Below are 15,087 nucleotides of genomic sequence, written 5' to 3'. Positions count from 1 at the left end.
TTCCACTTAAACTCTTTTGAGAACTTTGTGTAAAGTAATCAGAACACAGAAACTGAGGCAAAGAAACAAGCAATAGGGACTACAACGTAAAGAAAAATAAGCATCTGGTGCTTAACTCACCTTATTAGAATGAACAGGCATATCACAGATAGAGCACAGATGGGGATAGCCCTTCGGTAAGAGTCCATGGAAGTCTTCAATATTGCTATCTGGAGGAGCACCTCTTTTTTTCTCAAAGAGAGATCTCTCAGGGCCACGACCCATTCTCTCATACTCACTGTCAAATTTACGATACTTATGTGAAGTTTCGCCATAATAAGAGTCATCCCTACACCTCTCTCCATCTCTTAATCTGTCATCTTCATAATCCATTCTGTCATAATAAACAGACTCTTGAGAACGACTTCCATGATCATAGTCAACCACTCGGTTGAGACTAGAACCACGATCCTCAAAGCTATCTCTTCTAAAATGCCTTTTCTCTTCCCAATCATCCCTAGGAACTCTGTATGGTGGCTCCCGTGCAGCTGATCTGCCATCTCTAGCATAACTCAGTGAAGGGCCTTCTTCAGCTCTCCTTCTTTTAAGTTGCAGAAGTATTTGAGGCAAGTTTTCAGGAGTGATCTTGTCCTCAGGATAACGACTCAGTTCATCTAAGTCTCTAGCAGACAGACCAAAGCTGGCCAGAATGTTAGTGGCCTGCTCTGCATCTCCACGGTGCTGAGAAGACAGAGAGAGTGGGCCTCTACTTCCAATGTTAAATATAGACTGTAAGGCATGGGAAGATGCACTAGCAGAAGACAGTGCACTATGAGATCCTTGTTGATTCAATGAAGAACTCATTCCAAGATTCATTAAGCTAGCAAGGCGCGCAGTACCCTGGTTCATCCTTCCAAGAGATGCTGGCACATTTAAAGACTGGGTAGCAGCAGCAAGAAGGCCTATTCCTGCAGATAGGTCACGTCCATGACCTTGGGAATCCCTACTTAGAGATGACTGGTGGAATGACTTGGACATTGCTGAACTATAGCTTGTCTATTATGGATCAAACGTTAGAGATGTCTGAAAAGAAAGCTCACTCTAGAAAGCTAGGTAAACTTCACTTCAAAAAGGTAACGCCAAGAAAAGGGATCAATAATGACTGTAGATCTTCTTCAAGCTGAGAAACACCAGACAAGTCTGTAGAAAAACAAGCAATTTTAGTCATAAAACCCTTTATGCAGATGCAGTTTAAAAATGTATGCATCATGTTGATCTAAAAACAATTTAAGATCTTACATGGCTTTCATTATGCAGCTTCAACAGATTGAAGATGCATCCAGAACCCTATTATACATAACCTCCAGATAAAATCTAATTCCCCCCAGATAAGCACCAGTTTTTGCCTATAAATGTGCACTTTTATTTTGGTGATAAATTTTTTCAAGTACTAGTTGTCTAGAATTGCCTGTTTCAAGCCTTCATATTTAAATAGCAGGGTGCATACATCTTATGTTACTGATCTAGATTCCATAAAAAAAGCCCACAATACACTAGTCATGGAACCAAGAAATGTAACTCAGATTTGTTGGAAATTAAGCCTATACCACTATAGAAAATGATAGAAGAAACTTTAGAGTAGCTGATATCTGGACAAGTGTCTAATGAATGAGTTACTAAATGAGACCAACTAACTGTTACTCAGTAAAACTGAATTGCTGATATAAGATTTTTGTGAAGGAAGACAGGTTTAACATTTGGTAGAAGGACACAAGACCTCTTATTCAAGTAACAGTTTATATGTTGTTAGCACAACGTATGAACTGTATCTGTATATTTTAATACTACACCATGAATATGGCACATTAGACTACACTGTAAGATCTCAAGCCAATCAAGACCAGATCGCATCAATACTTGAACTGAGAGACTACAGTTTTGCTTAAAGAAGAGAAATTCTATATCACTATTCCAATTAAGCTAGTTGTTAAAGGACATGCATTGCTATCTTTCAGATGAGTCCTGACATTAAACTACATCCACAGGTGGTAATAAGATTCCCATGACACATTGATATGACTATTCTTTTAATGAGCATTTCTTGAACTCCCAAGGAAAACTGAAGCCTTAATTTACTTAGGCACTTCTGAAAATCCCCCTAACTGCAGCCTCATAGTACCCACCGTGCTATAGAGGAATCTTTTAGGGATGGGACATAAGCAGTGGTAGACCACCGTCTCATTCAGAGGGAATATATTCTATAGCCAGTTTTCCAATTAGCAGGAAAAGACTACACTTCCCTGCAAGTTTTGTTCACAAGTGTACTTTCTCTTGGAGTTGTGTACTATGTTTCACTGGAAAGTGAAGGTGCTGAAGTCAGTATTTTAGTTTAACCAAAGAACTCAGCTACTGTTAATTTCTGCAGTGATAAGATGCTATACCATATAGATGTATACTTATATTGCCTGAAAACCTTTACTATATGTATATTTATATCACATACAAAGAGAGCGCAGGGACTATTTAAAATGCAGCTCACAAACTTTGTTGCCTTAAGTGGCTGTTTACCATTACCTGATTCCCCAGAAGCCAGTTTTGTCACTACTGTAATAAAGACAAGTTTCACTGTAATATCCAGTTACATTCTATCAAATTAAATGGGGGTGAGGAACAAATTGAAAAGCACTGATGCAAATGTAGAGTTAGAAGAATAGTCCAAATACTGCAAGCGCAGAGCAGATGTCAATGGAAGTAGAAGAGAAAGAAAGAGCAAATGTCAAGTGACAAACATACCATTCATGACACTGGCTGAACATAAGAATTTCTAAACAAAATAGTTTTCTAACAGTCTGCATAAGATGCTGGCAATCACATGTTCAGTAACAATATTGCACACAGCTTTGGAAGAACTAGAAGACAAAGTTCTTTTTCAGGCTTGGAAGCAACCATTTGCCTAGGGCAAGTAAACTGCTCCCAGACTAGCAGGTGCCAACATAGAACCACAGGAGAGGAGCCTATCCCATTTAAAGATCAGTACAGAGCCCTGCCACCTTTTGGTGCATGTGTGGATTATCTAGCTAACGCCTTCCCAGCAGAAGCAAAGCAACTGCTTGTCTTTCTCGTTCAGTTATCTGCAGTGGTAGAGGTCCACTGGAATGTTTGCTACTGCTCACATTCTTTTGTTTAACTTCTTCAACTCCTGCTTGACCCAAGATCCAGTCACAGGCAAAAGTTAGTAAACAACTGTTAATTTAGTACATGAAGCTATCTGTGTGGAATCAAGGAGAGGAGACTGGATCATGATTTTTGTATATCGAGATATTCCCTTTGGAGATGTACACGGGATGGCTATAGTTATAGAAAGACGATGAAAGACTCTTTGCAGATGCTTGGTTGCCCTATTACTGCAGTAGTTCTTAGGCAGAATTTTTCAGGCAGAGCCTTGACATTGGAAACAGTTGCTTGGATGGAGCATTGCAAGGCCTGACTCAAACTGTCCCCTATGGTATAGTGGATGGGAGGAATTTTTACATTCTGCTGGAAAGACATGAAGTCAATGGCTCTTTTTGATAAAAAAAAATACACATACACACACTGGTGCCAGCCTGGGAAAAAGGGGGGCAGCAGCAATGGAAGCCATCTAGTGTTATTTCTTTGCTTATTTAGCAGTGAACACAGGATAAGCACCAATTCAAATTAAGTACTGATGATGCGGGAGACAAGGATGTTAACCTTTAGCTGCCAAAGCCATGGTATAAACTGCTCTTTATTGTAAAGAGGTGTCAGTTTCAGCCAATTAGCACCCTTCCACGTGTTCTAGCAGGCTGGCTTTCCTATGTGTTCCTTTCTCTGTCTCTGGGATGTGAATATCTACCCTTTTTGACGTTATTTCAAGGTAGGAAAACTGCCAAAGATGTGTTTTCCTTTTTTACTTTTGCAATTCCAGAACAGCTTCTTATTACTTGTGGTTTTCAAGGGTCTGAGATAAGAAGCATTGATCTGGATTTTGAGAACTATTTTTAAATCCACATATACATGGGCAACTTGTTTGCAAGGCTGGTTATATTCCTTACAAAATGCAGAACTCTACACCTTTGATTTGAGTCAGCTGCCGAAAGCTTTGGATAAAATCAGACCCAGCAGCATCTGAAGAGTACCTCCTGAGAGAGTGGGGCTGCCCAGCAGATGGTTTCACTGCATAGCCTGGTTTCCACACAAGCTGCGACTGCCCAGGCTTATTATGAAATCGATGTAAACCTACAAAGAAAAAGGAGATATCAGAGAACACTAAAAAAAAGAAAAGAACACAGAACACTAAAAAGGTGTAGTGCATGGGCAGAAATTGGGTTGGGGAGCAATAAGGAGGACAGTAGCAACAATACCCCATATAAACTGGGCTGATTTTACTTCTCAACTAATTGTACTTAAAAACGAATGATAAAGGAATATGAAATAGAAGGAAATTAGAATAGATATTTTCAAAACTTAATACAGTTTCTTAAATTTTTGGTATTTGATCTAGCACCCTGAAAACAGTTTAGAAAATTTAAGGGAAGGAAGGAAGGAAGGAAGGAAGGAAGGAAGGAAAAAGAGCTGCTAAGCTTATACCAGCAAGAAATCACCTCCCACCTTTTCAAGTTCAGAATCTCATTCAAAAGATACTCCCTGAAGTTCTACAATGCAATTTCACTATCGTGTAAATCCTGAGATAGTAGTACTTGAAACTACTAGGTCTTTGAATTGAGACACTCTTTATATTATATGACTAAAGAGTAATGTACTACAAGAACTGGAAAAAAAAACTTTTTTCCCTTACAGTAAGAGATTAAGATTTTGCTGGATAGTCTGTGGTCAGAAATAAGTGTTGTGGTGTCTCAACCGAGCTGAAAGCATGCTGGCAAATGGATACAGGCAGAGAATTTGGCGAACATAAATGGGGGGGGGGGCAAATTCTCTTCAAGGCAAATGAAACTGGTTACATGTCAGAATTTAAGAATTCTTTTAAGACCATGTCTCAATGGAACCTCATGCTGCTTGAGGCTCTGAAGATCTTCCGTCTGGCCTCTAGCAATCACTGGAGGGAATGTGGAGAACAGGATCCACATGTGGTGGTTTCATCCCACCATTAGTTTTCTAGAGACATACCTGAGAATGAAAAATACATGGCTGGATGCTTTTCTAGAATCTGAAGGAGGTACATTACATAAAGACCTGATCTCCCATTTGTTATTAGGTGCCAGAAGAGGGGTAGCTGCAGAGGACCAACCTAGCCCATAGTAGGAGCATGGTCTAGGAGAATATGGGAGAATTATGGAAAAACTGACATCTCAGCGTATCAAAGGGGGCCACACCAGATACATTCATTAATATATGGTACCTTTTAATGCAGAATATGTTCCTCAGAATGCTGCCTAATCTAGTCACTACAAAAATATATTACTTTACCAATCTTGTTTCTAATAGGAACTTGGTTTGAATTATGTATTCCTTACTTATTGGGGGAATTAAAACATCCATCTACTGATATTGTATTTATATATGTGTGTGTGTGTGCGCGCATGTGCACATGTATATAAAGCTGAAAATATTAAGTCAACAAAATCATTTTTCAAGAGGAGTTAGACTATTATGCTGGTTATTCTAAAACTGATTTAGCACTGTGTCAAAGCATTACTAATTCAAGTATTACACTGCAGACAAATCATACTATTCCAGTTTTGACAGAAACTCCCCACTTCATACAAGTACACTAAAAAGTTGAACACTTGAAGTTGTTTGGAACATGCAAGATACTATTCATAAGTTAAACATAGCTAAAAAACATTTAACTCTTAGCCCCTCTTTCCCCTAAAACCCTCCTCAAAACCTACATTTTCCACAAAGCTTTTGTTTTAACCCCTTAATCTGAAATTGTAAGCATGCTTTAACACCTATGGCTGTGTTCACTCATTCATCCCTTGTTACACTCTTTCCTCTTTTTCTATTGTCTTTCTTACTGTTGATTTTAGATTCTAAGTTCCCTTTGGAGCAGGGACCTGTTTTTGTTTATAAAGCTCTAATTCTTGTATATTAATAGTGCTGTATAAACAACCAGCTTCCTTATCTTAAAGAGCATATTGGGTTTAGAAAAGTGAGATTGTGAAACATATAGCATTCTATAAATATTTAAAGCTAGTAAGCCAGCTGAATCTTTAGTATGTGTTCACCACTTAATATCTGACATATCTCTCTTCAGGAGGCAACCTGTTCATTGACAGCCAGATAGCTAGTCATCTATTTGACTGGTCAGCTGGTGGTCAAATATTTAAAGTCAATAATGGTAGAATGTTTAAAGGATTAATTTAATAGAATTGTAACAAAGACATGTACTAAAAACCATTAATTATGAATAACTTAAATTATAACCTAATGTAATGGAACAGTTTTTGGCTCTTACCCTGGAATCCCAGGGAGAACCCAAGTAGTTACAAGTTGTTTAAAATGAACTAATAAAATAGTGTTTAGACATTATCTATACAGTGTGTAAACAGAATATGAGTGCTAGTACAGGGAAGTGGGTGTCAATTTCTAAATTGCGCATGTATATATTCACCCAGAATCCTACAGGGAGGGGCTGGGAAGCAACTGGTTCCCACTTCTGTCTTTGCTATTAGATTTTTATAAATTGGCAGCCACATCCATAAGGGCAGTATTTGTTTCACAGAATCATCACTCCCTTTAATAGGGAGTTCAGGTTTCAAGTGCTGGCACAAACAGAGCCCCCAAAGGGTCACTGAGAAACGAGGAGGAGTCAACATACTCTAGTGAAGCTTGAAGTATGCAGAAGTATAATTTTTTAAAAAAGATGCCAAAGGGACCCCCACCCCAAAAGAAATTCCCAATGAGGACTCAGCATGCTGAGTGGTCTCCAGCAATCACAGGATTTTTTAATGTCAGCTGGAGAAGAAAAACTGGGTAGTGGGCAGGAGTGAATTGACTGCTTGAGCCCCTTACAGCTTATAGTACCCTTGGAGGAGAGCATGCCTGGATAAAACAGGAGCACATTTTGTTGCACATCCCACATATATTTCATAATGGCCAGTCAACTGACTGGTGTACAAACTATGCAGCAAGCCAAGCCTTACCAAGCTAACACCATCACACATGAGAGTAAAAAGTAAACAAGACGGGGATAGAAGGATCAATAGACTTAAGAGAAGGCAGCTCTGCATGTCTTTTCACTCAGTAAATCAGTACAAATAATGAAGTATAACTGGTATAACACTCTGTAACCTGTCAGGAGGCTGGTTGCACAATCTGTGCTAGATTAAGCCTTACAGTTTTCAAGAGCAGCCCTCATTAGTCAAGATAACGTTTTAAAGGTGCCAATGATAGGTGCTAGGCCTGACTCTGAATTAACGTTTACAAAAGAAGGACTGACTTTGTGAGAATTGTTCCTGAAAGTCCAGCTGCAGCACTGGATACAGAAGCATCACAAGACTGGGGAGGGGAGGTTGAACCTCATCAATAGTTACTGTATCACAACTTGCCAATCATTATAACCTCTTGCCTGAATTTAAAAACCAGGTTGCCTAAATCTGGCCCCAAACCACAGCCAAACATCACGAAACAGTCCAGACTGAAGGGTGGAAGAAAGGAAGAAACTGAGCATCAACAGCCCATGATAACATCTGACTAGAAATATTTTAATTGTTTTATCAATTGGGCTAATGAAGTGAAGGAACATCACAGGGAAAAGAAATGCCAAAAGTGACAGAAAGATTTCCACCCACCCGCAGGACAGACCTCAAACTGGTGGAAACAGAGATATTACCAAGTTTGAAAAATGGTGTTTTGACAACTGAGAACTAGAATTCAGATAATGCTTTGCTGGGAACAGGATAATTTATTTTGCTTGATGGTAATTTCTAAGCATATTGAGCACTTTTTCCTACTTCATTTGGCACCAGTTTAAAATTAAAATGTTGTACTGCCACTCTTCCCCTTCAATAAAATTTACTTAAGATGTGGAGAAAGTGCCCTGTTTGATGGAGTCAGGCAGTACCCACAAGGAGCATCAGCATATTACACCAAAATATGATAGAACATTGGCTACTGGTTTACACGAGTGCCATGCCAGTTGAAGAAATGCAGCAGGAGTGGCACTCCATCCCTTTCATTTCTCCTCTCTCTGCCACCTTCTAGTCTGCTAGATCTGTTATTAGTAGACAAAAACAAAATTAAGTTTCAACCTCTGTTATAATAAAATGTTCTAAAAACTCCGGGAAGGGAATTATGCAAAAGGAAATATATTTAAAAGTACAAGTTTTTAGCATGTAAATATCATTATGTAGCTGCTGCATATTTCTTGTTCCTTACACATCTTCCACAGAATATGGAGAAATATAGAAAGCTAAAATCAAGGGCAAATTTTAAACTAAATGAATCGCTTTAATGGGAGTTGTTAGAAGATACTTACTGCATTTTGTCTCAACCTGGACAAAAGTCTGAAATTCAGATAGAAATGAATCCAAGAACCAATTGATCCACATGTTTTATAAATAAAGAACATATGCCTCAAAAAACATAGCAAAATCCTAAGCATGTTTATTAATAAGTAAGCCCATCAAGACCAATAGGATTTACTCCCAAATACACAAGATGGCATAGGCAGGGGTAGGCAACAATGTGCCCCCAGACACCTTCCTTGGTGCCCCCCGAGACACCCAACTCCTCCCAATTTTTGTTAAAAAAAATAATTTTGTATTTTCTTACTGGCAAATGGGATTGCTTCAAAGCAGAGTGAGAGCCTCTAGCTGCTGCTATCTTAATTTCCCATGAATGCCTCTGGGCAGTTTACTTGTCCTTTGTGACTAGCCATGCCCACCCATGGCAGTCATTTTATGGTTGTGCCCACAGCAGTTTCTCAAATTTCCAAATATGCCCACAGGCCAAAAAGCTATCCCCTGGCACATTTTATCTCCCCCCCCCTCGTCGCAAAACCCCCACATACATTTGTACCACATTTAAAGGGTTACAAGCCAATGTAATAAATGTTTATTGACTCATATAACTTCTTGTTGGTTAATCTATTCATTAAATTTGCATAAGGGTAAAAACACTCCTGAAGCAAGAAACAAACTTTTGGGTTGTATCCAATGGTGTCCTTCCACCAACAGAACATACACTGTTGGCAGATGGACAGCAGTGTTCAACAGGGTCACTCCACCTCTGCTGGTTCTGTTGTGCCCACAGGAGCAACCACTTGCGCATTGGGGCTTACGTGCTTTTAAAAACAACCCAAGAAATAAGCGGAAACACTTGTTTCTGGATCAGAACAGGTCAGTGGAGCTCCCTTCCGTGATAAACTAGTGTTTTTGCTCATTTCAGGTTATTTTTAGAAGTATAAAAGCCCCGTTATGCAAGCAGTTGCTCCCATGAGCAGAGAATAGGATAATATCCTGAATTTCCCCTCCCACTGCCACCCCCATGAGCATCCCAAATCTGTTTCAAAGGGGAGAGAAGGAGAATGCTTGCTCCCATTGCGCAAGCATTAGTCCACTTGCATAAGACTGAATTTAGCCCTTTATTTTTAGATGATAAATGCCTTTGTAGGCATTGTCTTAGAAGAGGCATTCCTTTGTTTGAGAGAAGGGAGAATGCAGATGGGAAGCTCCATCTAGAGGCATTGTTTTTAATTTAAAAAACCCATTGTCTAATTAATCAGGATACTTTTTAGGTAATTAAAGTTCTAACTGATTCATCATTGCAGCCATTTATGTGGCCCATGAGGCAGCGCGGGAACGGGTGGTCAGTTCTCAGGGAACCAACCCCGGAGCACAGGGTTCCCGGGAACAGACCTATCCTATGGCCATCTAGCTGCTGACTAGTGGCCATAGGATTGCACCCTAAAAAACCTTTTCAGATATTTACAAATCATGGAAAATTAACACAAGACTTTCTGTTAGTCAAACAAACAGGTAAGAGATATCTCCATTTATGTAGGACAGCAAAAACATTCCAATTGAAAAGTTTCCAGAAAATCGATATCACTGGGTGCTTGCAGTTCTAGTTCAAAGTGATGCAACATACATTGCCATTTAATGGGCATTAAAATGGTAAATGCAGTTCAGTGTAAGCGACTGAGGCAAAAAGTTCTAACTTTACAAATATGTTGATAGGACCTCAGATGATGAAAATATAAACTCCGTGTGCAGCTATGTAAAAGGTAAATTCCATGTTGGGCCTAATTAGAAAAGGAATTGAAAATAAAACTGCCAATATCATACTGCCCTTATACAAATCCATGGTACAACCACACTTGGAATACTGTGTACACTGCACCTCAAAAAGGATATTGTAGAATTGGAAAAGGTGCAGAAAAGGGAAATTAACATGATCAAGGGGCTGGATTAACTCCCCTAATGAGGAAATATTACAATATCTGGGGCTTTTTAGCTTTTTTTTTAGAATCGATGAGTGAGGAGAGACAAGACAATGATGCACAAAATTATGCATGGCATGGAGGAAGTGGATAGGGAGACATTTTTCTCTTTTTTTCATGATACTAGAACCTGGGGTCATTCCATGCAGCTGACTAGTGGGAGATCCAGGACAGATAAAAGTACTTCATACAGCACATAGTTAAACTGTGGAATTCACTACTACAAGATGTAGTGGTGGCCATCAACTTGGACGACTTTAAAATGGGATTAAGCAAATTCATGACGCATAAGACTATCAATGTCTACTAGTCATGATGGCTATGCATTACCTCCAGTATTGGAGACAGTATGCCTATGTATACCAGCTGCTAGGGAACACAGGTGGGAAGGTGCTATTGCACTCATGTTCTACTTGTGCTTCCCACAGGTATCTGTTTGACCACTGTGTGAATGCTGGACTAGATGGGCCTTTGGTCTGATTTAGTGTGGCTCTTCTTATGTTTTTACATCCCTGTTGTGCTTCTTGTTACAGAAAGAACTCCGCTAGCTTACCCTCCAAGTTAGCCGAGTACTGCAACCGCTCCAAGTTAGCCACGTACTGTTACCAATTCCAACTCCAGGGGTTACTTTACAAAAGTATGTTTTTCACTTGAATACTCTGATTATGTAATAATGATTTGCATGTGTGAATGACTGTCGTCTCACTTATAACAGTTGTAGCTTTCACATAAGATCTGTCAGAGTACATTGTGTAGACAATTAACACCATCACCCCTAGATCTTAAAAAGAATACAGCAGGGCCTCAAACCCAGCTAATTTAGGTCTAACTCTCAATGAGATGGTCAATCTGTATCTGAACAACTTCAAACTCCAAATGGGGGTTCTTCCATCCAATATGTATTTCTGAACACATATAAAAAGAACTAAAGTGACCAGGAATTAGTCTGCTTCCTGACATGCTAGTTTTCTATCTGCAGTTAAAAAAAAAAAAGTATGGAAGAGCTCTCCCGCATGCAAGTCCACACCTGCACTTTGAAGTAGTTCAGCCCAGACATAGACCACCTTACTGACCATCTAGCTACATTTTGCCACAAGAAAACATTGGCATGGTTTTAGGGTGGTGGTTCAATAAACTTAGGTTTGTGCACAAGGGTAGGGTCTGATAAGATCACAGATTACACCAAAGTCTTCTAGGACAAAGAAGCAATGGCCATTAAGAACTAGCAATTCTTCAAATATGCCTCAACCACTAGTAATATATCTGGGTGTAAGCATCCTTGAACAACGTGGAACTTGCTTCTGGGCCTTGAATGGCGTTGGTAACAGGACCCGGTGAAGACCACCGTTTCCGTTCTTTTTTAATTATTGTATTAAAGTATTGAAGCAGCCAAGAACGTGAGTTGAAGACACCGCTTTTACAAACCAAGGCGAATTACCTAGAGCAGGAAGGGACAACTATGGCCTACGCATAAAAGAACGTGGAAGGAACAAAAAGGCATCAGAGCCATCAGAGGGAGCCAATAGCAGAAGATACTTCTATGGCGTCTGAGACCCGCGCATGCGTACGACCATTCCTCGGACTCCGGCGCCAAGGCCTACTTCCCAGCCCGTGAACGGGCACGACCACCCCACAGGCTCCAGCTCCACGGCTAATCCCCCCGCGCATGCGCACGAGCTGGCCTCGCGCTCTAGCGCCATCATTTCGCCGCTTCTCTCCCCCTCCCCCCACCGGTTTTCCAACGGTCCAGGCCGAACGGCGCAGGAAACGACGCTTTCGCGGCCTGGCAGGAATAGCCACTGCTCAATTATACCACTCCTACCTCAGTAAGCAATTGAGTCTTTCACTTATTTGCCGTCACCACCACAAACATAAGCTGAAAAAAAGGGGCTGGGGAGGAGGGGGGGAAAGAAGACCCCGAGACGAAGCTGCGTAGGTTTCACTCCCACACCGCGCGTATTAGACCGCTACTCCGCCTATAACGCATGCGCCGTCTGGCCAGCGGATGACGTTTTCTGCGCATGCGCCTTGCGCGCCCGCGGCAACGCTTGCGTCGCGTCCCGCCTCCATCGCGAGAAGCTAAGCGCGTTGGTTCCTCACGTTTTGCATTCATTCACCTTCGCTGTTACCTAGATCTGTCTCCTGGCAAGGGCGACACAATTACCGGGGGCAGTGCATGCTGCCTCTCTCTACCCCTTGGAGTTGTTGTTCAGTCGTTCAGTCGTGTCCGACTCTTCATGGACCACACCCTAGATATAACACGAGATTCTTCCATTGTTTTCTATGGTCAGCCCTCCTTTCCCCCCAGTGGGAGGAGATTTTTAAAAGGGGCCTAGGAAACCAGGAAGTTCCATCCCCGGACAATAGGGTGTGTCTCTACCCTTTCTTATCTCAATGGCAGCCCGAGCAAGAGAGCCGCGTTAAGAACGCGGCTTCTTCTAAGCGGGCGGGGCGAGTTCCGCTCACTCCCTAGGCGGTGGGTGGCGTTGCTCTTCGTGATTGGTGGCGTTGGCTCCCACTGGAAGGAAGCCGCGAAAGGAGGTAGGGGGCTGGCCGGAGGTGGGAAGGCGGCCGGCGGGCCGTCGCTTTTCTGTTGCGGCGTGGGAGGAAACTAAGAACTCTTCTTTCGTCCTGAAGACGGAAACTGCCGGCAGTTTCCCCTTGATTAAGCTGCTGGGCTCTTGCGCACGTTTTCCGGTCGTGCCTTTCCTTTCCTTGCGCCGGGGCCAGGTAGCCTCCCCCAGCCTGTCGGCCTCGAGTTTTTTGGACTACGACTCCCATCAGCCCCAGCCGGCACGACCAGTGGGTGGTGGTGGGGCGGGCTGTAGTCCAAAACATCTCGAGGGCGCCAGGCTGGGGGAGGCGGCTTTATCGTGCTCACTGGGGAGAGACGGGGGGTCAGCTTGTGTCTGGACGGATCACTTCAGACGGCAGCGAGGAGGCCTCGCACGGGTGAACGCGCCTCCGTAAACACATAACGGCATCTAGAAAACCAGCGTCTGAAGGGGAAGGCTAAAGCCTCTCGCCTGGCATCGTTGTCCACTCTGCGTGTGTGGAGAAGCATTCGAATATAGGAGCCCCTTGTATGCAGGGTGCAGTCCAGACACGTGCTGACCACTTCGCTTAGCTGAAGAAAACAGGTGTGGGGGTCTGAGGTTAACAGCAAAAGTGGTGTCTGGGTGAGGAGTGCAGAAGCCTCCCCCATAGGCACTCGTGCGCTCTCTCTCTCAGAGCCAAGCTCCTTTCAGGTGTTGGAGAGAAGGTGCAGAAAAATAATCTGTGGGTAGAAGCAGTTTTGCTCGCCTCACCTACGTGCTCTCTGCTTGCTACATGATTGGAGCAGGTCCATGCTGGGGTTGAGCGTTTGACTGGTGAAATACTGGTTAAGTATGCTCATGCCATTGCTCTTATGAGAATCATAAAAAAGAGGAACCTGGACAGATCTGATACTTATGCTAATTACAAAGAACAACAAAAAGTAGCTGTTGTCAGTGGAGGCTGGTCGCTCCTCTGTCAGTGGGGTGGTGAATCCGCTCTGGGTTTCAATTAGAACTAGTCAGAACTCTAAAGGACCTATCCAAAGGGGTGAACCCTGTCCCCAAAATGGGTTCAGGGTCTTGGATAGCCCCTTTAGAGTTCTGACTGAAACCCAGAGTGGATTCGCCATCCCACTGACAGAGGAGCTACCAGCCTCCACTGGCTGTTGTTGTGGAACAATTAATTACCTTAAAAATGTAATGAATTATTTATTTTATTTATATTGTTAGTTCACCCTTCTCCCAAAGAGCTCGAGGTGGGTATCATAGAATCATAGAATAGTAGGGTTGGAAGGGGCCTATATTTTATCCTCACAACAACTCTGTGAGGTAGGTTAGGCTGAATGTGTGTGACTGGCTCAGCGTTGCCTAATGAGTGTCATGGTTCTGAGGTTTTGACCCTGGCTCTTCCTGGTTCTAGTCTCTGGCACTCTACCCGGTAGACTTTCCTGAAATGAAATAGGTGAGCTGCCATTTATACACACTAGCATTCTTGGGATATTTGAGAATATTTGACTGCAGTCAAATAATAGGTGGCCAGTTGGTAAGATATTAGTGATCCCCTGACCCTGGTTCATGTCTCAATATATGGTTCTACTGCCATCGCATCTAGAATACACTGTACATTGGCAGATGGCTCCTGTGTATACTGTGCTGCTGGCTGCTTGTATTTTCTTTACTTTGCAGGCTTGTGCTGTGCTCCCTCCCTTCACCTGCTCAGAGCTTCACTTCTAGAATTAGTGGACTGCTATCTGTTGGGGGTATATTCATTATTCTAGTCGCTAAAAGTTTCCTTCATAATTGGAGTATCCTTATTCTGCCGCTGTACCTTCCTATTAGCCTACTAGTGAACATGCCATATAAGTCCAGCATGTTACTGATTTTTGAAATTTATTAACATTTAGGGTGCAATCCCACGCATGTTTTAACAGAAAAAAGTCCTGCAACTCCCAGCATCTCCACAACCAGCACGTTGGGAATTGTAGGACTTTTTCTGTCTAAACATGCATGGGATTGCACTTTAATGTTATAAACATAGGGTGGTATCCAACTAGTGTCCCTCTGCTAATGGAAGGCAGCAAAACAGGGAGCAGGACAATTTTCAGCTATCTCACCTGCAGCCCCCTATAAATTTGCTCTGGAGAGTTG

General features: G+C 42.1%; 2 protein-coding genes across 8 annotated transcripts in view; one reads left to right on the top strand and one right to left on the bottom strand.

Moving 5' to 3' along the window:
• The window catches only part of MATR3 (matrin 3), a 36,159-nt gene extending 23,761 nt beyond the window's left edge, over window positions 1-12,398 (bottom strand). The window contains exons 1-3 of one of the 2 annotated variants that reach the window (XM_084825784.1): window positions 12,225-12,398; window positions 4,137-4,236; window positions 121-1,179 (exon numbers count right to left, since the gene is read on the bottom strand). In XM_084825784.1, the coding sequence (XP_084681910.1) occupies window positions 121-1,017 (897 nt within the window). In that variant the 5' untranslated portion in view covers window positions 1,018-1,179; window positions 4,137-4,236; window positions 12,225-12,398. The remainder of the gene's footprint in view (window positions 1-120; window positions 1,180-4,136; window positions 4,237-12,224) is intronic. The other variant, XM_084825794.1, reaches the window with a different exon arrangement.
• Window positions 12,399-12,897: 499 nt separating this feature from the next.
• Window positions 12,898-15,087, top strand: part of SIL1 (SIL1 nucleotide exchange factor) — a 70,536-nt gene continuing 68,346 nt past the window's right edge. For 2 of the 6 annotated variants that reach the window (XM_084825805.1, XM_084825852.1), the window contains exon 1: window positions 12,898-12,943. The gene's annotated coding sequence lies outside the window, so the exon portion shown is untranslated. Of the gene's footprint in view, window positions 13,543-14,625; window positions 14,700-15,087 lie in introns of all 6 variants that reach the window. The other 4 variants (XM_084825812.1, XM_084825842.1, XM_084825821.1 and 1 more) reach the window with 4 other exon arrangements.

The sequence above is a fragment of the Heloderma suspectum genome, chromosome 1 (genome assembly GCF_057233095.1).
Source record: "Heloderma suspectum isolate Gila_16-S chromosome 1, 16-S_ref, whole genome shotgun sequence".
Lineage (NCBI taxonomy): Eukaryota > Metazoa > Chordata > Lepidosauria > Squamata > Helodermatidae > Heloderma > Heloderma suspectum.
Note: the sequence above shows the minus strand (reverse complement) of the source record. Positions and strands in the feature narration are given on the sequence as shown.